Genomic DNA, 24,541 nt, shown 5'->3' with positions numbered 1-24,541 from the left:
GGTAAGGCATTTGTCTTTCATGCAGAAGGACGGTGTTTGAATCCCTGCATCCCACATGGTCCCCTGAGCCTGCCAGGAGCGATTTCTGAACATAGAGCCAGGAGTAATCCCTGAGCACTGCCGGGTGTGACCCAAAAACCCAACCCCCCACCCCCCAAAAAAAGCTGAGCACAGTGGAAAGGATTTGAGGCTGGAGCAACAGTACAGCAGGTAGGTGTTTGTCTTCATGTGGATGATCCAGATTTGTTCACCAGGAGTAACCCCTGAGCATTGCCAGTTGTGACCCCCCTCAAAAAAAAAAAAAAAAAAAAAAGAGTTGGAGCTAGAACAATAGTACAATGAGTAGTGCACTTGCTTTGCATGTCCCAGACTGGGTTTGATCCAAACACACATATGGTCCTCTGAGCTCTCCATAAGTGATCCCTGAGTGCTGAACCAGGATTAAGTCCTGGGTACAGCCAGGTGTGGCCCAGAAACAAAACAAGAACAACAACAAAGTAAACAAGTGCAGGAGCCCTTGGCAGGTCACATGCTGCTGAACAACTGCAGAACCCGTCACTTGTCCTTGTCAACTGTAGATGCTTTTCTTGGGGGCTATTTCCTGCTCTGTGCCAGGAGCTGGGGTAGCCCCAGTGATGCTCAGGAGACCAGGCGATATCAGGGAGCAAACCAGGTGTGGGTGATCCAGCATGCAAAACTTGTGCTCAGCCATTGAGCTGCATTCTTAGGCCATAGGCCTTAGATACTCCAGTTCCAAACTGGAATCCTGTCCCCAACTTCCTCTGTGTGTGTGGGGAAGAGGTGTTAAGAATCCTGCCAGTGATTTCAGACTCTTATGGGCTCCATTGCAAGTGTACTCTGAATCAACCATTGGGTTGGGGGCAGATCTTACCTGTGTAGGGAGGTGGTGTGGGAAAAGGAGTGTGATCTAGGAATAAGGTGTAGTGTCAGGTCAATTGAAGGGGCTGATGGTGTTAGCAGGAAGAAGCTGGTCTGTGATAGTCCTACCACAATGCCCCCTCAGCTCTGAAAAGGCCTGGCCTTAAGGTCAGGAACAGATTTGCTTCTCAGCCACTTCACTGTCTGTCCGGCACTTAGCCAGGCTCTGCAGAAGACAGTTCCTGGCTCCAGGTTCATCTCTTCCCAAATGGCATTTCCGCCTCCCTTGCCAGGGAGAGAGGCCAAGGAGAAGCTGCTGCAGAGCATGCCTGTGGCTCCTTCCAGTACCCTACAGCAGGGGTGGGGGTGGGGTACAGCAGGAACCTCAAACCCGGGTTCCAGGGAAGATGCAATTTCACTACAGGCTCCAGAAAGTGGTGTTGAGGGATGGGCTGGAATTGGGATTGTCTTTGGCCAAAGGAACTCAAGGAATGTCTCACTGGAAAATCTTCATGAGCACTATTTTTAGAGCAGGCTTGGAGAGCATTTTCCTGGCGGAGGGAAGTTCTTTCAGGAACAGCTTTGACTATAAATCTCTACAATGTGCCCTTCTGGAAGACACCCAGATACCTCCCTGCAGCCCTGTGGGAGCCCCACAGGACCCCTCAGGCTCCTCGCAGAGGGTAGTGACTGCCTCCTTACTGTAAACGTGGAAATGGATGTGGATTTATTTACATCATTGAGCCCTGAGACAGAAGAATTGGCATTGGTGCTTAAATTGGTGAGCAGAGCCAAACTGGAAGTGTGGAACAGCTGTTGCTTCCCATGCTGAAGGCCCCGGGTTTCATCCCTGGGGGCTGTAATGGGTGAAACATTTTTCTCAAACCAGTGGTTCATCTTAAAATATTTTTATTTAAAATGACAATAATGGGGCCTGGAGAGATAGGACAGTGGATTGCCTTGCAAGCAGCCGATCCAGGACCAAAGGTGGTTGGTTCGTATCCCCGTGTCCCATATGGTCCCTCGTGCCTGCCAGGAGCTATTTCTGAGCAGACAGCCAGGAGTAACCCCTGAGCAATGCTGGGTGTGGCCCAAAAACGAAAAATAAATAAATAAATAAAAAATTAAATAAAATGACAATAATGGGGGACTGGAGAGATAGCATGGAGGTAAAGCGTTTGCCTTGTATGCAGAAGGATTGTGGTTCGAATCCTGGCAACTCATATGGTCCCCTGAGCCTGCCAGGAGCAATTTCTGAGCGTAGAGCCAGGAATAACCCCTGAGCGCTGCCGGGTGCAACCCAAAAACCAAAACCAAAACAAAACAATAATGGTCGGGGCCAGAGAGATAGCATGGAGGTAGAGCCTTGCATACAGAAGGATGGTGGTTCAAATCCTGGCATCCTATATGGTCCCCCGAGCCTGCCAGGAGCAATTTCTGAGTGTAGAGCCAGGAGTAACCTCTGAACACTGTCGGATGTGACCCAAAAACCAAAAAAAAAGAAAACAAAAAACAAACAAACAAAAAAACAATAATTGTTATCTTAAAATATTGCATAAAGGGGCTGGAGAGATAGCATGGAGGTAAGGCGTTTGCCTTTCATGCAGAAGGTCATCGGTTTGAATCCCGGCGTCCCATATGGTCCCCTGTGCCTGCCAGGAGCAATTTCTGAGCATGGAGCCAGGAATAACCCCTGAGCACTGCTGGGTGTGACCCAAAAACCACAAAAAAAAATATTGCATAAAAATAGTTTCTTCATGCTTACTACTGAACATTGCTCAGATCATTTTTGTCTTCCCATCACACACATACCTTTTTTTGGGGGGGGGCACACCTAGTAATTCTTGGGTTATTCCTGATTCTGCATTCCTGTTGGTGCTCAGGGGACCATATGGGGTGCTAGAAATTGAACCTGGGTTGGCTTTGTGCAAGGTGAATGCTCTTTCTGCTATGCTATCCTTCTGACCTCCACTATACACTTTTTGTTTGGTTTGGTTTTGGACCACAGCTGACAGCGGTCAGGGGTTATTCCTGGTTCTGCTCTCAGAAATCACTCCTGGAAGACTTGGGGGACTATATGGGATGCCAAGGATAAACCTGGGTTGACGAGTGCAAGGTAAATGCTCAACCTGCTGTGCTATCACTCTGACCCCACCATATACTTCTTTTTTTTGGGGGGGGGGCACACCCAGCATTGCTCAGGGATTACTCTTGGCTGTCTGCTCAGAAAAACTCCTGGCTGGCAGGCACGGGGGACCATATGGGACACCGGGATTCGAACCAACCACCTTTGGTCCTGGATTGGCTGCTTGCAAGGCAAACGCCGCTGTGCTATCTCTCCGGGCCCCACCATATACTTCTTAAAAATTATTACTAACTATTAAGGAAACCAGAGAGTTAGTACAGTGAGTATGGCATTTACCTTGTATACAACCAACCTGAGTTTGACCCCTGATACCCCATAGAATCCCTTGAACACTGCCAGGAATAATTCCTGAGCATAGAGCCAGGAATAAACCCTGAGCACGGCGAGGGTGGCCCCAAAATCAAAAAGATAAATATTAAGGCATTGTGCCTTACGTTGCTACTCATAGTTAAATTTGAGAAATCCAGGGCCGAAGAGATAACACAGCAGTAGGGCATTTGCCTTGCAAGTGGCTGACCCGGGACCAATGGTGGTTCGAATCCCAGCATCTCATATGGTTCCCTGTATCTGCCAGGAGCGATATTTGAGCAGAGAGCCAGGAGTAACCCCTGAGCACTGTCAGATGTGGCCCAAAAACCAAAAAAAAAAAAAAAATGTTTGAGAAATCCATTGTTTCTCACCAACCCTACCACGTATCAACTTTCCCCACCAATGTTGCCAGATTCCCTCCCACACCTCAGCCTACTTCCTTGACAGGCACATTTGCGGACAGTAATGGAGCTTAGGGCTTGCTCTTGGCTCTGCACTCAAAGGTCACTCATAGTGATGCTCAGGGCACCATATGGTGTCATGGGAATCGATCCTGAGTCTCCCATGGGCAAGAGAAACACCCTACCTGCTATACTATTACTCTGACTCCACAGGCACTTTGTTTTTGTTTTTTTGTTTTTGGAGGCCACATGGCGGCGCTCAGGGGTTACTCCTGGCTCTGTGCTCTGGGCAGCCTGGGGGACCATATGGGATGCTGGGAATCAAACCTGGTTTGGCTGCGTGCAAGGCAAATGCCCTACCCGCTGTGTTATTGCTCCAGTCCCCACAGGCACATTTTCAAGTTTGTTGTAGTTTATATCTCATGCATGCAGTATTGTTGGCACCGTAGTTTATATTTATATATATATGTACATTGATATATACATATATACACATGCCACATATGTACACGTATATGCTTATACCACACTTCTACAACACCAATGTGCCTGAGGCTCCCACTGTACACTTTTGAAATATTTTTGGGGGGTGTTTGGGTAAACAGAGGAATTACTCCCGACCAGTGCTCTGGGTTCACTCCTGGAATGAGTGGACCCATATGCAGTGCTGCAATTGAACTAGATAGAGTTGGCCGTATGCAATGCAAGCACCTAAACCCTTATGCTGTTGCTCTGGCCTTCTCCTAACTGTTTAAGGACATGCCTTTCCACATCATCTCCTTTCCAGACCACAGGAATTTTGTTTGTTTGGAGGAGTCACTTCCGGCTTTGCTCAGCTTACTCCTGACTCTGTGCTCAACATCAGTTCTGGTGGTGCTGGGGGGACCCTGGGTGGTGTTGGAGATCAAACCTGGGTCAACTGCAGGCAAGGTCAGTTCCTTAACCCTGTATGGGCTTAAAATATTCAACTTCAGGGCCCGGAGAGATAGCACAGCGGTGTTTGCCTTGCAAGCAGCCGATCCAGGACCAAAGGTGGTTGGTTCAAATCCCGGTGTCCCATATGGTCCCCCGTTCCTGCCAGGAGCTATTTCTGAGCAGACAGCCAGGAGTAACCCCTGAGCACCGCCGGGTGTGGCCCCCAAACAAAAAACAAAACAAAACAAAACAAAAATTCAACTTCAGAGAGATCCTTAAGCACAAAGCTAGGAGTAATCCCTAAGCACTGCCAAATATGGCCCCCAAACCAATAAACCAAAAATACGAGCAAAATTTTCATCTTCACCACCACAGTTTATGTATTTTCCTGTGCAAGGAAGATGTTTCGAGGACCACCACTAACTACTGAGCTTATTAAAAGTAGTTGATTCAATTTACTACTTAACTGAAGTTACAGGAAAATCTACCCACATCCCTCCCAGGCACGGGGATGAAGGTGGGGGTGGCAGCATAGTAAGAAATAAAGTGTGAGTTGGAATCACTGTGACAAAGTTCCTGCCTCTAGGGACTGAATTCCCTAGGCTCCAGTAGGGAAAGGTCTGTTGTTTCCAGAACTCTATGGACTTTCAAATTTAAACTGTTAGTGGGACCAGGACTTTTGAAGTTAGGATTCTCCACCAATTGAATATACTTGTATAGGGGGCTCTAGTGAGTAGCCCCCAAACTTGGATGTGGGTGCTTTTGGAAGGAACCAAAGCCAGGACTGAGGGACTGAGGGAAGGCCTGAGGTAGTCAGAATAGTGTGTCCTGCGTGGTAGCCGGGACCCAAGGAATGATGTGTCTTTGAGGATGAGGCCAGGGACTGAGAGAGGGACCAGCACTCTCACAGCTGCCAGTCTTTAGGCAGCAATTAATAAAGAAACATCTGGTTTATGCATCAGAATTTAGGAATCCAGCCACCTTGAGTCAGTTCGGGATACGAGTGTGTTTTCTTTTTTAGTGATGCAGAGAGAATCAAACTCAGGTTTCATGCCTGTGAGGCATACACCTTAGTCCCAATCTCCAATCTGCCCAGCCCCAACTGCATGGAGCCTGAACCCAAGTCCCATCTAAGATTACTCCCTGAGGAAGGTGTCCTGATACCTAGTTTTATCAAGTACTGTGTGGGATTCTCAAAAACCTGCTTTGGAAGACTTCTGTTAAAAACCACAAGGGAAAATAGTGAGTCTGTCCCTGGAACTAAAAATAATGTGGGCTAGAGTCCAGAGATGGGGCGCCTTAGTAATAAGCCCTGGAGTGGGGCCTCTGTCGAGCTTCCGCTCAGCCCATCTGCCTGGAGAATGCGCCAGGGAGCCCAAGGGCTGCCCTCACCCTCAGCCTCTTTCTTCCACTCAAATCTCAGACTCAGCGGACCACAGAGCCCTGTGGGGAAAGTCCATGCTTTCCTCTCTCTCTCTCTCTCTCTCTCTCTCTCTCTCTCTCTCTCTCTCTCTCTCTCTCTCTCTCTCTCTCTCTCTCTCTCTCTCTCTCTCTCTCTCTCTCTCTCTCTCTCCCTCTCTCTCTCCAATATTAGATTTACATTTTTGTATCATGAGCCAGTCCTTCCAGCCCTCATCTCTATTATCTCTGGGCATTATTACAATAATGTCTTTTATTTTTCTTAAAACCCATAAATGAGTGAGACTATTATATGAAGCTCACCACAAAGAGTGGTGAGTGCAGTTAGAGAAATAACTACACTGACAACTATGGTGACAATGTCAGTGAGTGAGAGAAGTAGAATTCCTGTCTGGAATACAGGCAGGGAGGAAGGGAGGAGGAAGATTCAGGGCATTGGTGATGGGAATGTTGCACTGGTGAAGCAGGGTGTTCTTTATATGGCTGAAACCCAACTACAATCATGTCTGTAATCAAGGTGCTTAAATAAAGATATTATTAAAAAAAATCAGTGGGACCATGAAAATCAAAAAATTTTTTCTTTGTTTTGTTTTTAATAAGATACATTTTATGGAGCCGAAGAGATAGCATGGAGGTAAGGCGTTTGTCTTACGTGCAGAAGGTTGGTGGTTTTAATCCCGGCACCCCATATAGTCCCCTGAGCCTGCCAGGAGCGATTTCTGAGCATAGAGCCAGGAGTAACCCCTGAGCACTGCTGGGTGTGACCCCCTTAAAAAAAGATACATTTTATTTTATTAAAACATCCATCCCGGGGCCAGAGAGATAGCATGGAGGTAGGGCAGGGCGTTTGCCTTGCATGCAGAAGGACAATGATTCAAATCTCGGCATCCCATATGCTCCCCCAAACCTGGCAGGAGCAATTTTTGAGTGTAGAGCCAGGAGTAACCCCTGAGCGCTGCCGGGTGTGACCTAAAACCAAAACAAAACAACAACAAAAAAATCCATCCCTTCACCAATGTTCACTTCTGTCACCAATGTCCCCATTTTCCTTTCTGTCCTCTCCCCTGCCTGCCTCTATAGCAGACATTTTTCTTTCTTTTCCTCTCTCTCTTTCTTTCTCACTCTCTTCTTTTTAGACACTGTGGTTTGCAATATTGCTACTAAAGGGGTATCGTGCATCTCATTTTACCTTCTTTCAGCACCCAGTTTTTGTTCAGAGGGATTATTTCCAACTGTCATTGTCATAGTGGTCCCTTCTCTGCACACAACCCCACCGAGCTCTTTGTGGGGAGTTTCCTACCATGGACTATTCCTCCTATTGTCTCTATTGTCTTTGTGAATTATTACCACACTATCTTGTTTCTCTGTATCCCACAGGCATCTTCCTCAGATCTTATCTGCTGGCTTCCTGCCCTTGAATTCTGATCTGTGTGGCCTCTTCCCTTTGCCTAGCTCAGTCTTATCTCTGAGTCTTTGCTCAGTTTCCTCTGACCCAACACTTTTATGCTTCTCCCTTTCCATCCCTGTGCCTGGCAAAGAGATTTCCTGTCTTCACAGCTCTCTGCTTCACCACTAAGCCATAGACTCATATCCTTGCTTGGAGGGCCAGGGATGGCTCAGAGGGCTGGAAGCATACTTTGCAGGTGGGAGCCTGGGGTCCAATCCCCAGCCCTACATGGATCCCAGTAGGTGGACATACATGTGAACATGTCAACATGCATACATATACTCCCATACACACACATACATTCACACTTCTTTTTTCTTTGTTTTTGGGCCACACCTGGCAGTGCTTATTGGTTACTCTTGGAATCACTTCTAGTGAACTTGGGGGACCATATGGGAGGCTGGGGATAGAAGTCAGGTCAGTCATATGCAAAATAAATGTCCTACCTGCTATGCTATTGCTCTGACCCCAACACACACTCCTTTTTTTTTTTCTTCAAAGAAAGCAAATAGGGGTTAGAGTACAGAAGGTAAAGCAGTACTTGCCTTGCACATGACTGACTCTGGTTCAATCCCAGGCACTCCATATGGTCCCCTCTGCCCCACCATGGTGTTCTGTGAGCGTAGAATCAGGAGTAAGCACTGAGTACCACTGAGTGTGGACCCCACCCAAAAGAAAGTATGTGCACTAGTCTTTGAGCATTCTTTCCAACACCAGCCTTCTCCTCCCCCCAAACAATCCTTGCTGGAGATTCTTGTGCCCTTGGGAACAGATTCCAATCTAAGCACATGCTCTGCTGTATTTACTGGTTTCAATATTTGCTCTCAGCATTCATATTGGCAGACACTATATCTGCCCAGTTCACCACTGATCTTTTAATTTCTTTTTATGGGGCTGGAGTGATAGCATAGAGTGTAGGGCGTTTGCCTTGCATGTGGCTGACCCGGTACCATCTCAGGCATCGCATGTGGTCCCCTGATCCTGCCAGGGAAAGGATCAGAGAAAGAGAAACAGTAGCAGAAGTGGCAAAAGGCAACAGGAGTAGAAGTCCAGCAAACAGTTTCTCCAGCAACCTGGCAAGGAAAACCCAGCTGGAGCAATCCTGCAGAGGGCAGTGGGCCCCTAACACTTCAGCCTTGGCTTTATATTACAACCCACCCCTGCCAGCAGCAATTACAAGGGGTGGGTGTTTGGTGATTGACATCTTCACCCTTAAAGGGACAGCAATCAGGGGCCATAAGAATCTCTGTTTCTAGGGCCAGAGTGATAGCATAGCGGTAGGTGTTTGCCTTGCATGCTGCCGTGCTAGGATAGATCCAGGTTTGATCCTCGGCATCCCATATGGTCCCCTGAGCTTGCCAGGAGCGATTCCTGAGCACAGAGCCAAGAGTAACTCCTGAGCACCACCGCTGGGTGTGCCCCCCTCCAAAAAAAAAAAAAAAAAAAGAAAAGAAAAGAAAAAAGAATCACTGTGTCCTTATATCGAAATGATCACCAAGCACCATCATGGTAAGATCCCCCTTCAAAAAAAAAATCTGTCCTGGAAGAAAATTTGTCTTATCTGTACACATCCTTGGGTACCATCACCTTACTGTCTATTTTTTATCACTTTGGCATTTTGGGATTGATTCCACATGAGGCTCCTGTTAAGAATCTTCATCAGGGGCCGGAGAGATAGCATGAAGGTAAGGCATTTGCCTTGTGTGCAGAAGGTTGGTGGTTTGAATCCCGGCATCCCATATGGTCCCCTGTGCCTGCCAGGGGCGGTTTCTGAGCACAGAGCCAGGAGGAACCCCTGAGCGCTGCCAGGTGTGACCCAAAAACCAAAAAAAAAAAAAAGAATCTTCATCAGCCTCTCTGAATTCAAGCTGGTATCAATGTCCTCAAAGTCCATCGGTGTATTTGCAATGGCATGTCCATAGTCAAGTAAAAACATTCAAACCAGGCACAGTTGGCTGAACACAGCCCTACCTTTTGTACACTGTCCCTGAGTACAGACTTCCTGAGTCTTTCAGGAATGATCTCTGAGCGTAGAGGTTGGAGAAAGCCCTGAACATTGCCAGGTGTGTCCTTAAAACAAACAAAAAGACTAGTAACTGATTTTGCTTGTAGTTCCTGCCTTCACCACCTTTGTCCCTTTTGCTCCCTGTGTCTGAGCCTTTTGTTCTGGGATAGAACCTTGTTTGCTTTCAGTTCTCCCTGCTGCCAGTTATGTCTGCAGGTCAGTGTCCACTTGCCCACGTTCTTTTTTTTTTGTTTTGTTTTGTTTTGTTTTTTGGGCCACACCCGGTGACACTCAGGAGGTACTCCTGATTATGCGCTCAAAAATCGCTCCTGACTTGGGGGACTATATGAGACGCTGGGGATCCAACAAAGGTCAGTCCTAGATCAGCCGCATGCAAGGCAAACGCCTTACCACTGCACTATCGCTCCAGCCCCCATCTTTTTCTAGTTTTTGATTTTGTTTTTAGGCCATATCCAACAGTGCTCAGGGATTACTCTTGGTGATGCTGGGAGAACCAATGGGATGGGGGTTGAAGCCTGGTCAGTCACTTGCAAGGCAGATGCTCTACCTGCAGTCCTATCTCTCTGGCCCAGCCATTATTGGCTTTCTACTTTCAACATATTGTTGCCTTGTTCTCCTTTTTTATTTTTTGTCCCTGTTGTTTTTTGTCCTTCAAAATTAAATCTCTGGGGACCCGAGTGATAGCTCAGAGTTAATTCATTTTTCTTGCATGCTGCTGACCTGACATGGATCAGAGTTCTATCCCCAGCATCCCATAAGGTCTCCTGAGCCTGCCTGGAGCGATTTTTTTAGCGCAGAGCCAGGAATAATCCCCTAGCACCACAGCAGGGTGTGCCCCCAAAACAAAACAAAACAAAAAAACCCAAAAAACCCCAACCAACCAACCAACGACAACAACAACAAACCAAAAATAAATCTCTGAAACTGTCATTTCCCTGGGATTTTAGGGAGTGTGGAGGCCAGAGGCCACACCCAGCATTGGGCTTGTCTTTAACTGGTAGTTGCCTTCCAGCTCTCAGAGTATTACTGCTCAACAAATACTTATGGGTTGAATATGATGTCAGTAAATATGAATATGTCATTGTCTTGCCCATCTTTGGGATTTAAAAGGGGGAAAAGCCCTTGAAAAGAAAACTCTTGGTTAGGATATTTATTGCTTCTCCCCTGGAGTTCACAGCAGCACATCTGAATGATCAGACAGCATTGTGCAGTGACCGAAGTCAGTCGGAACCTTGGATGTCACTGACTAACTGTGGGGGCTTTGGAGGCCCACTCCCCCCCTGAACCTCTAGTCCCTTCCTAGGTAAAGTGGAGACAGTAACACCTTCAAGTGCCTTGAGCATGGCAAGCTTTCTATGCATGAATAAGGGTTCAGTGCCAAAGTGACAAGTTTTAGAAAGTGGTGTTTTCCTTACGCTTAAAATTAGCCTTCACACTTGAATTGCAAATTGCCCCTAATTAATGCCCTTCAGCGCAAAATCTGGAGTTAACCAAACGTGGTGATATTTAGACAGAGAGCAAAACCTTTCCAGTCCAGAGAAAGGGGTGTGTGTGTCAATCTGTGTTACAGAACTTTCTCTTCATCTAGCTGTAGATCGGGAATTCACTCTTTATTACAAACACTGTGGGTCTGGGGTTGGAGCCATAGTACAGTGATGGGGCCTTTGCCATGCACGGATGGAGACAGATTTTGATCCTTAGCACCTCAAACGGTTTAAGTTCACCACTAGAAGTGATTTTTTTTTTTTTTTGTTTTGTTTTTTGGGTCACACCCGGCGGTGCTCAGGAGTTACTCCTGGCTGTCTGCTCAGAAATAGCTCCTGGCAGGAACGGGGGACCATATGGGACACTGGGATTCGAACCAACCACCTTTGGTCCTGGATCGGCTGCTTGCAAGGCAAACACCGCTGTGCTATCTCTCTGGGCCTTTTTAAATTTTTATTTATTTATTTTTTTAGAAGTGATTCTTGCGGGCCCGGAGAGATAGCACAGCGGTGTTTGCCTTGCAAGCAGCCGATCCAGGACCCAAGGTGGTTGGTTCGAATCCCGGTGTCCCATATGGTCCCCTGTGCCTGCCAGGAGCTATTTCTGAGCAGACAGCCAGGAGTAACCCCTGAGCACCGCCGGGTGTGGCCCAAAAACCAAAAAAAAAAAAAAAAAAAAAAAAAAAAAAAGAAGTGATTCTTGCGTACAGACCCAGGAGCAATTCCCAAGCATCGCTGGGTGTGCCCCAAACCAAACCAAACCAAACCAAACCAAACTAAACTATAACACCACATTGCCAATTACTGTGAGTCTTTCTTGCAGATCCCAAAGGAAGAGACATCCCTTGGCATGCCCCCCCCCCCCAATCCTGGCTCCTTCACCACTGGCCTTAGGAGCAGTTTTTCTAGGTGAAAGTCTCCTTAGCTCCCTCTTGCCTAGTCAGGCCCACCTTGGGGAGGGTCTGGTACCCATCCTGGCACTGAGATAGATCCTACAGCACCTGGTTGTTGTAGTCCCTGGGGAAGGTCCCCTTGTCCAGCGTTTTTCAACCACTGTGCAGTGACACATTAGTGTGCCGTGAGATATTATCTGGTGTGCCGTGGGAAAAATTCCAATTTCATCTGTAACATGCGGTCTCGCACAGAAATATGAACAATTATAAAATACTTTATTATTTCATGATAGAGTAATTATAAAATAATTTCTTTGTGTTTATTTGATTCCTATTCAAGAGAATTACTTTATATATAGTCAATATAGGCACAGAGTTAAATTTTTTTTAACATTTCTTCTTCTTCCTCTTTTTTTTTTTTGGTTTTTGGGTCACACCCAGCAGTGCTCAGGGGTTCCTCCTGGTTCTCTGCTCAGAAATCGCCCCTGGCAGGCTCAGGGGACCATATGGGATGCCAGGATTCAAACCACCGTCCATCATCTGCATGCAAGGCAAACAAACACCTTACCTCCATGCTATCTCTCTGACCTCCCGCCCCCCCCCCCCTTTTTTTTTTTTTTGGTTTTTGGGCCACACCCCTTTGACGCTCAGGGGTTACTCCTGGCTATGTGCTCAGAAATCGCCCCTGGCTTGGGGGGACCATATGGGACGCCGGGGATCGAACCGCGGTCCTTCCTTGGCTAGCGCTTGCAAGGCACACACCTTACCTCCAGCGCCACCTACCCGGCCCCCCCCCCCCTTTTTTTTTTTTTAACATTTTCTAATGGTGGTATTCCGTGTGTGTGTGTGTGTGTGTGTGTGTGTGTGTGTTTCCATGAAAAAAGTGTGCCTTTGCACACAAAAAAGGTTGAAAAACACTGTGGGCCTAGTAGTCAGTTTATTGGCAGAGGTTCCTCCTTCCCTTAGAGGAGAAACCGAGGCAGCGATCTGGTAAAACTGGGAAGAAAGAGAACTTCCTGGCCGTGGAGGTGCAGCTCGAGCCTCCCTCTTCTCAGCCTTTCCTCAAGGCTCCCTAAACCGGTGCTTCTCAATTATTTTCTGTCATGCCCCCCCTAGGAAGAAGAAAACATTTTTCGTGCCCCCCTGCGTGACTGTAAATAGTAGCTTTATTAAAAGAAAACTTTAACCCGCAAAACAAAAATATATAAACCAATTTGAGCTGATTTATATATATGTTTGTTTGTTTTGTTTTTGGTTTTTGGGCCACATCCAGCAGCACTCAGTGGTTACTCTAGGCTCCAGGTTCAGAAATCGCTCTTGGCAGGCACGAGGGACCACATGGGATGCCAGGATTCAAACCACCGTCCTTCTGCATGCAAGGCAAGCGCCTTAACCTTCATGCCATCCCTCTGGCCCTTTGAGCTGATGAGATATATATATATATATATATATATATATATATATATATATATATATATTTTTTTTTTTTTTTGTGGTTTTTGGGTCACACCCAGCAGTGCTCAGGGGTTATTTCTGGCTCCAGGCTCAGAAATTGCTCCTGGCAGGCACAGGGGACCATATGGGGCGCCGGGATTCGAACCGATGACCTCCTGCATGAAAGGCAAACGCCTTACCTCCATGCTACCTCTCCGGCCCCGAGCTGATGATATTTTAATCAGAGGTGATGTCTGGATGAATGGCTGCAACGAGCACGTTTTGCAAGGCAGAGCTTTTCGAAGCGGGGTTGGAAGCAGGACTTCCAACAGCAACTCTCCAACAGCTCCAGAGACACAGAGACACATAAACACGGGGCTGAGCTTGTGATGACACAACGTCTGCTGAGGTCAAACGCGCGCCCCTTGACGGCGCCCCACGGACTTGAGAACCACTGCAGCCTAACCTAGCCTCCACGCGGGTGGCGCACCACCAGGTGAGGGCGGGGCCTTCAGGACATCACCCGCCCACCAGGACAAACCACGCCCACCCATACAACCACGCCCACTCACAACCCCGCCCCCTCGGGCCCGCCGCGCCGCGCCGCGCCGGCTCCCGCCTCCTTCTCTTTCCGCTGCCGAGGCGGCGGGAGTCGAGCCGGGCGCAGAGAGCTGAGGCTGCTGCGGGGCGGCGGAGGAGCAGGAGCAGAGCGGGCTGCGCGCGCGCGCTGCAGGCGGCGACGATGGCGCGGCGGCGGCCCTGCTGAGCCCCGCCAACTGCGGGCGTCAGTCATAGTCCGTCCGTCCGGAGGCGGGGGCCCGGCCCGGCCCGCCGAGCGGCAGCATGCGGAGCGGCGAGGAGCTGGACGGCTTCGAGGGCGAGGCCTCGAGCACCTCCATGATCTCGGGCGCCAGCAGCCCCTACCAGCCCACCACCGAGCCGGTGAGCCAGCGCCGCGGGCTGGCCGGCCTGCGCTGCGACCCCGACTACCTGCGCGGCCCGCTCGGCTGCCTCAAGGTCGCCCAAGTGGTACGTGCCGCCCCCCGGTGCCGGCGACAGCTAGGCCGCGCCGCCAGCCCTTCTGGGGGTGCTGGCTGCGGGGTGCAGGCCCCGATCGGCCCGGGCCCGACCCCCACCGCCCGCCGCTTCCCGCTCCTCGCAGCTTCGCCTTCCCTCCCTCTCGCCCTCACGTCCCTTGGGGTCCCCCGAGCCGCCCTCCGGGGAGCCCCGCTCTCCCCCAAGTTGAGCCCCAGCTGGGCGCCGCCTGCCCCAACCTACACCTGCCCCCGGGCCTACCTGTGGGCTCCCGCCCTTCGCCTTCGCCCCCTCTTTCCCGCTCGTGCTGGGCCGGGCTTTTTGGGGGTCTTGCTGTTCCTTCTCCCCACACCCCCATGCACGACTGGTGGCAGCAACTGGTGGCAGGATTTCGGGGCCCGCACCTCTTCTCCTCCACCCTTCCCTGCGGGGACGTCCCGGCCTTGCCTCTGCGTTGCGTCTGGCGCTGGAGACTCGGTCATGGTTAGTCTTTGATGAATGGAGACCAGGAGCTTTTGGGGTGCCGAGAGTATTTTTTACCCCTGCAGCTATTTTCAAAGCCGAAATGCTCATTTTGGATCCTCTTGCCTTATCCTTGAAGCCCTCCCTGTTGTTGGTACCCGGAGTTGTTGAATGACCCGGGCCGGGCCTTCCAGCTTTGGAGGGAAAAGAAACAACTTTTGGCGAGACTAATCAGCAGGAAAACCCCAATCTCATATTCTTTTTTTTTTTTTTTTTGTTTTGTTTTGTTTTTCTGGTCATACCCGACCGCACTCAGGGTTTACTCCTGGCCATGCACTCAGAAATTGCTCCTGGTAGGCACGGGGGACCATATGGGATGCCAGGATTCGAACCATCGTCCTTCTGAATGCAAGGCAAAACGCCTTACCTCCATGCTATCTCTCCGGCCACCAATTTCATATTCTTATTTGGAATCTCCAGGGACTTCAGGACGGGGTGGTGGGGGAAAGCCACTCGTTGAGGCTTTCTAAAAGGCCTCTCTGGCTTGTGGCTTAGCTCTGCGGACTGAACCTGCACCAGATCAGAGGGAAACTGCAGAGCCCCAAATTCTTGGCCAGGGTCAGCTTTATATGCGAGGTTCAGCCAAGAAGCCATTCGTGCCGGGTTTGTTTCTTCCAAGTGTTGATCTTCCCGTGCTTATACTTGAGTACATAGATAAACATTCTTTAAAAATAATTGAATGTGGGCTCGTCCTTGATAAAGGACCCCAGTGTTTGAAAATTCGCAGACTCTTAGCGGGTTTTATCTTTCTCCCAGCCTGAGGCCCTTTAGCTGATTGCCCGTGGGAGATTTTGAAGGAAGATCAATGGAGCTGGCTAGTCCTCTCCAGGGATTTAAATCGATTTTTTTCTTTTAACCGGACTGTGCTCGGAAGTATATTGGCTCAGTCATCAGGCCTCACTGGTAGCACAGTGCGCAGAGGAGTTGGGAGGTGTATCATTTGCTATTTAAAATTGGTGGTGACCAGTTTATTAGAAATGAATCAAGAGCAGGAAGGAACACAGGCCCAGGTGGCCTCTGAGGCCTGCTGAGCACGAATCTAACCACCCAGATGATCTAGTATAAGCGTTCTAGACCCACTGCCCAGAGGATCTAATATGAAAGCTCGGTCCAGTTTGTCTAAAATGCTGATTGTCTCCTCTTTACTGAACTTAGTTATCTAAGGCCAGACATGAAAGCCAGTGGGATTCACCATGGCCTCTGGGAAGTGACTGTTTTATGGTTGAACTTTACAAATTCTTCCATTTGAAAGACTTGGGTTCCCAACATCGGGATTCTGCCCTAACATTAGTGTGTTCAATTTTTAGAAAAAAAATTTTTAAAACGGGGCTGGAGAGATAGCATGGAGGCAGGGCATTTGCCTTGCATGCACAAGGACTGTGGTTCATACCTGGCATCCCATATGGTCCCCCGAGCCTGCCAGGAGCAATTTCTGAGCATAGAGCCAGGAATAACCCTTGAGAGCTGCCGGGTGTGACCAAAAAACCAAAAAAAAATTTTTTTTAAATAATATCTTTATTTAAGCACGATGATTGCAAACATGTTTGTAGTTGGGTTTCAGTCATAAAAAAGAGCACACCTCCCTGCTTTCACCAGTGCAACCTTCCCACAATCTTTAGAATTAAAAGGAGAGGTTCTGCTTGAGTTGCTGAGGATGAGGCCTGGTGGCAGAGTATGGCGACTTGAAACAGCCTCCCAGGCCTTGTCAGCCTTGCTTTTGAAACCAGGATTCTTTTTTTTTTGTTGTTGTTGTTGTGGTTTTTGGGTCACACCCAGCAGTGCTCAGGGGTTACTCCTGGCTCCATGCTCAGAAATTGCTCCTGGCAGGCTCGGGGGACCATATGGGACACCGGGATTCGAACCGATGACCTTCTGCGTGAAAGGCAAACACCTTACCTCCATGCTATCTCTCCGGCCCCGAAACCAGGATTCTTAAGCAAGAAGAACCTTATTACCCCCAAGAAAGTTGTCTCTAAATGTAATTAAACCATTTTGGGGTTGTGTGTGCTGGCAGTCGACCCCAAAGGCTTTCATGGCTCTATTTTAAATAAGGAGAAGAAATAAATCATTTTGAAACTATTTCTTGGGTGTTGCAAAACTAAAATTCCATCAAGGCATTTAGTAGAGGGGTCCTGGATTGTGACTCAGTGGCTTAAAGCTTGTTGCCCAGACTTGCAAGCACCAAGGAGGTACTGCCATGACCCTGATGAGGAAAAAGGAAATTGTAAGAATGGATGTTATAGTCCTTGTAACATAATCTGTTTAAATAGAAGGGCCAGGGAGATGGCTCAGCTGGCTGGAAGCATTTAGGAGGCCAGAATACTCTAATTGCTGGGGAAGCCTTTGGGCACAGTGGGTGTCCCCCAACCAAAAAGACACCTCCCTCAAACCACCAAGGGGCCAGAAAGAGAGGTAGTATAGAGGTAAGGTGCTTGCCTCTGCCAAGGTTGATTTGGGCTGGGCCCGGGCCCCACTGATGCTCTCCCAACTTTGCCATGAGTGATTTCTTAAGCACAGCTGGTGTGGCTCAAAAATCAACAAAAGAAGTTAGCACTCTTCGGTCTTAGTGATAGCACAGCTGTAGGGCATTTGCCTTGCACCTGGGTTCGATTCCCGGCATCCCATATGGTCCCTGGAGCCTGGCAGGAGTGATTTCTGAATGCAGAGCCAGGAGTAACCCCTGAGCACTACTGGGTATGGCCCCAAAAAAACCAAAGCAAGCAAGCAAGCAAAAAACCCACCCCAAAAAACCCAAACAAAGAAGTTAGTACTCTTGGTTTTCGAGGAAAATAGACTTCTTTTTCTTTTGGTGTTTGGACCACACCTGGTGGTGCTCAGGTTTACTCTTGGCTCTGTGCTCAGAAATCATGCCCATTTTTCATTTTTGTTTCCTTTTTTATTCCCCCCCCCCCCAATTCCTCTTGTGGTAGTGCTTCTGCTTGGTTGTAGTGCTGGGGTATTTAGTTTGGGTTGCAGGGTGAGGTAGGGTTCTGAGGTGAGGTAGGTTTCTGTGGTGAGGAACAGGGTATTGAACTCTGCTTCATTCACGTACTGTAAGGGCTCTGTCAGAATCACAGCTCTGAGCCCTTCATTTTATTTTGGTGGGCACTTTCTTTGGAGTGATCTCTGGTCTTTGAAACATGCACTCAAGGTGATGTTGTCATTGCTACTCAGAATCCTCACTTGCTTTTTGAGTCATAATGTACATTTTATTCAGGGTCTCTAATGATCCACATGCATATTCAAGTTCCAGTATGTATCCTTTCAGGGGTAAAACCTCACCTAGAGAGGCTGGAGGGATGATACAGTGGCTAACAACGTATTTACCTTGCATATATCTAACCCTGGTTTGATCCCCAACACCACATTTTGCCCTCTAAGCAATGGCAGGAGTGTTGCCTAAACCAGAGTAAGCTCTGAGCATTGCTGGATATGGCCTCCAAAACCAATATAAACAAATGAAAACACTAGGACCTAGAACCAGAACGATAGTACAATGGGTAGAGTGTTTGCCTAGCACATGGCTGACCATAGTTCGATCCTGGTACCCCATATGGTCCCCTGAGCCCAGCTGGGCGTGGCTCAAAAAAACTAACCAAACAAAAAACACAAAACACCTTATTTAAGGTGCAACATTAAAAAAATAAAAAGCCTCACCCAGGTACTAGCAACCAGACTGATTAATGCCAAATTAAAGGCTGAGGTTTTTCTGTAAAGTGAGCCTGTACCTCCCTCCAAGGAATAGAGAATGAGGTAATGCCTAGAAATTAACACCTGGCTTATTAAGCTATGAGTGTATAATAAATGTTAGCTATCACTGTTGCTAATGAATGATTTCCTGTCTCAAGGAAGTTTGGAGTAAACACTCAAAATCATAATAATGTATTTGAATTAAATATAGTTGACTTCCTAGTGATTTAAAAATTAACTGAGACTTTGTTTTTTGGGCCACACCCGGAAGTACTTACTTGTGGCTCTGTTCTCATGGACCACTTCTGGTGCAGCTCGACTTGGGGGACCAGATGTATTTCCGGAAATTGAATCTGGGTTGGCCGTGTGCAAAGCAAGTGTCGTACCTGTTGAACTCATAACTCCAGCCTCTAATCAAGCCTTTAATGGAATGTCTGTGATAATAAAACTAACATGAAATATTATGAAAATTACTCCTTGTGCATAAATTATGAGTAAAACTCGGACCTGAAGGAGGGTACAAAGGGGTGGATCATATCATTTCCCTGCGGTGTGCTCTGACTTATAAAGTACCCAAGTACCCAGCACTGCCTGGTCCCTTGAGCCAGGAGTGGCCCCTTAGCATTGCCAGGTGTGGCCAAAAACCAAGGAAGAACGAAAGTTAGAATTAAAAAAAGAGTGAAAGTGACAACTACTTTTAAGGTGGGGAGAATGTTATATAAAACAGTAAAAATGTGCTTTTGTGCAAAACTGTTTAAACTGTTGATTTAAATACTGCCTTCCTTTTTTTTTTTTTTTTTTTTTTTCTTCTCCTTTGTTTTTTGGGTCACACCCGGGTACTCCTGACTCTGCACTCAGAAGTTACTCCTGGCAGGCTTGCGGGACCATATGGGTTGCTGGGATTCCAACCACCATCCATCCTGGGTTGGCTGCATGCAAGGCAAAAGCCCTACTGCTGTGCTATCTCTTCGGCCCCCACTGCCCTCCTTTTTAGGGGTGAGGGGAGAACACCCAGTAGTGCTCACGGGATGCTGGGTAGCCAACCCAGGTTGACAAGCACCCTGCTTGCTGTTCTATCTCTTCTCTCTCCTTCTGTTTATTGGGGCTTATTGAGGCTCAGTTCCCGGACATGCTTTTTTTTTTTTTTTTTTTTTTTTGTGGTTTTTGGGTCACACCCGGCAGTGCTCAGGGGTTACTCCTGGCTCCATGCTCAGAAATTGCTCCTGGCAGGCACAGGGGACCATATGGGACGCCGGGATTCGAACCAATGACCTTCTGCATGAAAGGCAAACACCTTACCTCCATGCTATCTCTCCGGCCCCTCCCGGACATGCTTTAGGGAAGCCTTTTGCTGCAGTGATTGGCCATCCCCTGGTGTGGAAAGCCTCTGGCTGTTGGCTTGGAGGCCAGTGCTCTGCTGCCCTGTGCCCTCAGGAGACAGGCCTCTTTCCTGTACACTCCCGAATGCTCACTAGGCTGAGAAGAGCCTGAGACTTTGCTTACCTCATCTGGGGGATGGGGATGTAGGGCTGACCCCTGTAGTGCTCAGGGTCTACTCCCAGCCCTGTGCTTGGGGGTCACCCCTAGTGCTGCAAGGAGATCATGTGCTTCGGGAGATTGTAGGGCCCCACCCTGTAGCTGTGACTCTCAAGGTCACATGGCTGGTGTGTGTGGGAGTTGAACGTTGAACCCAGGCAGTCCAGTTTTGGCTCTTTTTTATACATTGTTGTGGGAGTTCCACTCCTGGTAGCTCTGGGGTCCCAGTTAGGGCCTAATGTCTGCAGAGCTTGTACTCTGTCCCTTGAACCACCTCCCTCACCCATGATGCTTGTTCTTTACTGCCTCTAGCCTGTCACTTTGAGTCGTTCCACAGAGACCTTGAGTCCAAGGACATTCCTGTGAACTTTGGCTAGCCTGGTGACCTGTTGGGCTGAAGCAATAAACTTGTAAGAACAGGACTCTCAGGGGCCTAGGGACTGATCTGAGGTGCTCCACTCCTCTATGCTGCATGCCCATTCCAAACTCACAGACTCTTCCAGACTCTGCCAAGAGCAAAATCAGCATTTTAGCTCCAGAGAACCTTTTGAAATCTTCTGCTTCCCTCCAGTGCTTCACTGACATGCGCTGTGTGGTGTTAGGGCAAGATTACCAGACTGGGGAAATGGGAAGCTGTTTTCTCCCCATTGGGTTCTGGTTTTCTTGCTTGACTGAGTTGTTTTTTTTTTTTTTTGTTTTTTTTTGGAATTGCGAGAATGAGTGAAGGGTTTAATGTTAGCTTAGGCACTGTCTTGAGTGACTCCAAAGACAAATGAGAATGTTTGCATATCAGAGATTGATGGCTCATGTTCCGTATTTGATGGAGACCTTGTCAGAAGTCCATCTTGGACTGCTTAGCCCAGCGTTACCCTGTTCTGTTTGGAGGTTGATGAGCAGGTCAGGGACCTGCAGGTGATGGGATGAGATGGAAACACACTAGTGACTGCTTTTGATGGCCTCAGATTTTCAGCACTGCCCCCAGTAAAGCTGTGTCCTTTTACCTTAGAAAGACTTGTCTTTAGAAATTACTGGTATCTTCCAGGGGGGTAGAGTGATAACATAGTGGTGGGGTGTTAGCCTTGCACGTGGCTGACCCGGGACAGACCTGGATTTGATTCCCGGAATTCCATATGGTCCCCCGAGCCTGCCAGGAGTGATTTTTTGAGCGCAGAGCCAGGAGTAACCCCTGAGCACCGCTGAGCACCCCTGAGTATGGGCCAAAAACCAAAAAAAAAAAAAAAAGAGAGAGAAAGAAATTGTCTTCCAGGGGTTGGAGTGATAGCACAGTTTATAGGGCCTTTTGCCTTGCATGAGGCTGACCTGACCTAGGTTCGATCCCTGGCATCCCATAAGGTTCCCCAAGCCTGCCAGGAGTAATTTCTGAGCACAAAAATAGGAGTAATCCCTGAGCGCTACTAGATGTGTCCCTTCTCCCCCCACCCCCCCCAAAAAAAAAAAAGAAAAAGAAGAAAAAAAAGTTGTTTTTCAGGTCAAGGAGTAAAATACATTTTAACAGAGAAGCAGTGAAAATCATATTTAATTTTTTTGGTGATAGAAAATACTAAGTGTGGGCTGGAGAGATAGTACAGCAAGTATGATGGTGCTTTTCTTTGCATGTGGCTTACCAAGTTTGATCCCTGATACTACATATGGTCCCCATAGCCCAAGATCACCAAGAGTGATCCTTGAACACAGAGCCAGGTGTTAAAACAAGCTCTGAGTGCAGGTCTAGCCCCCCAAAAGGACAAGAAAATAGTAAATCTGTCATCCAAGCCTTCAAGCATATCATATATGTTATAAAATCACACAGTGACAGTTTTTTGTTTGGGGCCACATCCAGCCGTGCTTAGGGGTTACTCCTTGCTCTGCACTCAGGAATTACTCCTAATGGTGCTGATTCCTTGAGGGACCATGGAATACCTGGGATCAAACCTGGGTTGGCCTGGTGCAAGACAAATGCTCTACTCGTACTATTGCTCTGGCCCTGATAATGACATCAAAGACTACAAACCAGTCATCATTATAAACACAGAAACAGAAACCTCCCACAAAGTACAGTGAAAGCAAATTCTGCAATATTATATAGAAAGGATGATACAATTATGACTTATCCCAGAAGGCAAAGGTTTGGTCAGTTTTGTTTGCTTCTGTGGTGATCAAGGCCTACTCCTGGCTTGGTGCCTGGGTTGTGCTAGAGGTGTTTGGTGGGTCATATGGTGCCAGGGATAGAATCTAGGAGTTTCTACATGTAAAATTTGTACTCCAGGCCTCCCTGGTTCCTTTTGAAAAGTCAGTAGATGTAATCCATTCTATTAATAGGTTATAGAATAAAAAGCACAAAGTTATATTAGTCCAAAAATTTTGACAGACTTCAACATTCATTCATAATAAATGTTGCCAGCAAAATAGAGAGGGGACTTACTCAAGCTGAATAAAATTTGTACCACAAATTGACAGCTACTCTGATTAGTGGCAAAAGAATGAATGAACACGGGTTCCTGGGGATTGAACCCTGGTCAGCCATGCACTTACAAGGCAAGTCCTTTGTCTGCTATATTGTCTCTCTGCCCCACCCCATGCATTTTTCTAGTTAAAAAAAAAAAAAAAAGCTATCTGGACTGTAATAGATGCTTAAACATTTGTTGATGCTGTTAGCAGAATTTCTTCCATGTGAAAGGAATTTGCTTCCATCTATTTGTTAAAACACGGTAACAGTAAAGAAATGTAGAACGGGGGAGGAACCCTCTTCACCAAATGAAAAGGTCTCTGGAGTATTTTTCATCCCAGAGACTCTGTAACCCCCTGTGGCTGACTCAGGGATCCTTCATAGATTCCATTTTTTGCTCTTAGGAAGAAGGAAGTCAACACTTGTCTTTGGAATGATTTTTTATTATGTTTCCAGGAGTGCTTTTACTCAATTAAAGAGCAATCCCATTAATGTTGGGGATCTTTACAAAGATTTTGCACTCATTGGTTCTCCGTCCAAAGACAGGGCCCTGTCTTTCCCATGTCTCCCTGAGTGTTCTGCTTCCTTCTGGGTCGATGGGGTAAGGGGATCTTTCTCCACAGCCCCAGGGCCTTTGTTCTTTCTTGGGACTTGTTCAAACCTTTTTCAGGCCTTTCTGGGCACCAGAGAGAAGCCTTTGAGGTCCTGTGCCTCCTCTGGGGTCTGTTCCCTCCTGGAAGAGAAGGTGCCTGAGACTGGCTGTTTCAAGGCTCAGGGCAGCACAGGAAACCTCAGTGCCATCTGTGTGAAGCCTGTATATACCACCTGAGATGTCACTGCCATAGAGGTGACTTGGTGTTGGTCCTGTGAATGCCCCAGGTGCTGAAATACCTGGATTAATAGGATTCTGACCCTCAACACTTGGTTGCAGGTGTTGCTATTTCCAAAAAAAAAAAAAAAAAAAAAAATTACAGCAAGTAAATTTGCATGCAGCTGACTTGGGCTCAATCTCTGGCATCCAAAATGGTCCCCCAAGCCCTGCCAGGAGTGACCCCTGCCAGGTGTGTGCCAACACCCCCCCCCAAAAAAAACCCCTTTATTTTACTTTATTATTATAATTGTTAAAATTATTATTATTTTTTTTTATTTTTGGGTCACACCCGGCAGTGCTCAGGGGTTACCCCTGGCTCTGCGCTCAGAAATTGCCACTGGATGGCACGGGAGACTTTATGGGATGCCAGAATTTGAACCACGGTCCTTCTACATGCAAGGCAAATGCCTTACATCCATGCTCTCTCTCCAGCCCTGTTAAAATTATTATTATTATGACTAGGAGATGGGCTAACTTATTGGTGCTTCTGGTTCAGTGCTCAGGGATTTCTCCTTCCAGTAAGTACCTAAGGCAAGAGAAATCCTTAATTTCTGTCTGTATCCAAAGCTATTTATTTATTTTTTTGCAACACCCAGCTATCCTCAGGTATTATCATTCCTGGCTGTGCACTGTAGGATTATTCAATGTGTTTCAGGGGAGCAAAAGGGATACCTGACAGGTCGGTCACCTGCAAAGCGAATGCCTTCCTTGCTGTATTGTTACTCTAGCCCTGACACCCAATTTCTCTGGGAACCATGGCCTCAGGCTGGAGTGGGGAATTGCTCTTTGCAGGAAAGGACAGTCACTCCTAGACCTTCCCTAGACCTTCCCCAGACCTTTCGTGTTTGTTGTCTTGCCCTCAATGGAAAAGAATTTCAGGAATTGAAGGATAGTGAGGTATGTGGAACAGTGCTATTAAGAAAGTAAAGGAAGAGGAGGGGAAAAGTAAGCTTCCCTACGTGCTCAAGAGAGAACAGGGATTCTCCATAGTGGAGAGGGCTGAAAGTAGGTACTTTGGTAGCTTGAGGGCCACTTCCAGAATGGGGAGGTGCGTACAAAAGAGCTCATAGGCCACATCTCAAGAGAAG

The 24,541-nt window shown here is 47.7% G+C and overlaps 1 protein-coding gene across 1 annotated transcript in view; it reads left to right on the top strand.

Moving 5' to 3' along the window:
- The first annotated feature begins 14,172 nt into the window (after positions 1-14,172).
- The window catches only part of CMTM4 (CKLF like MARVEL transmembrane domain containing 4), a 52,573-nt gene continuing 42,204 nt past the window's right edge, over positions 14,173-24,541 (top strand). The window contains exon 1 of the mRNA XM_049786461.1: positions 14,173-14,382. Coding sequence (XP_049642418.1) covers positions 14,197-14,382 — 186 coding nt within the window. The 5' untranslated portion in view covers positions 14,173-14,196. The remainder of the gene's footprint in view (positions 14,383-24,541) is intronic.

Source organism: Suncus etruscus, chromosome 14, assembly GCF_024139225.1.
Source record: "Suncus etruscus isolate mSunEtr1 chromosome 14, mSunEtr1.pri.cur, whole genome shotgun sequence".
Lineage (NCBI taxonomy): Eukaryota > Metazoa > Chordata > Mammalia > Eulipotyphla > Soricidae > Suncus > Suncus etruscus.
The sequence above is the reverse complement of the archived record's forward strand: the minus strand, read 5'-3'. Positions and strand labels throughout refer to the sequence as shown.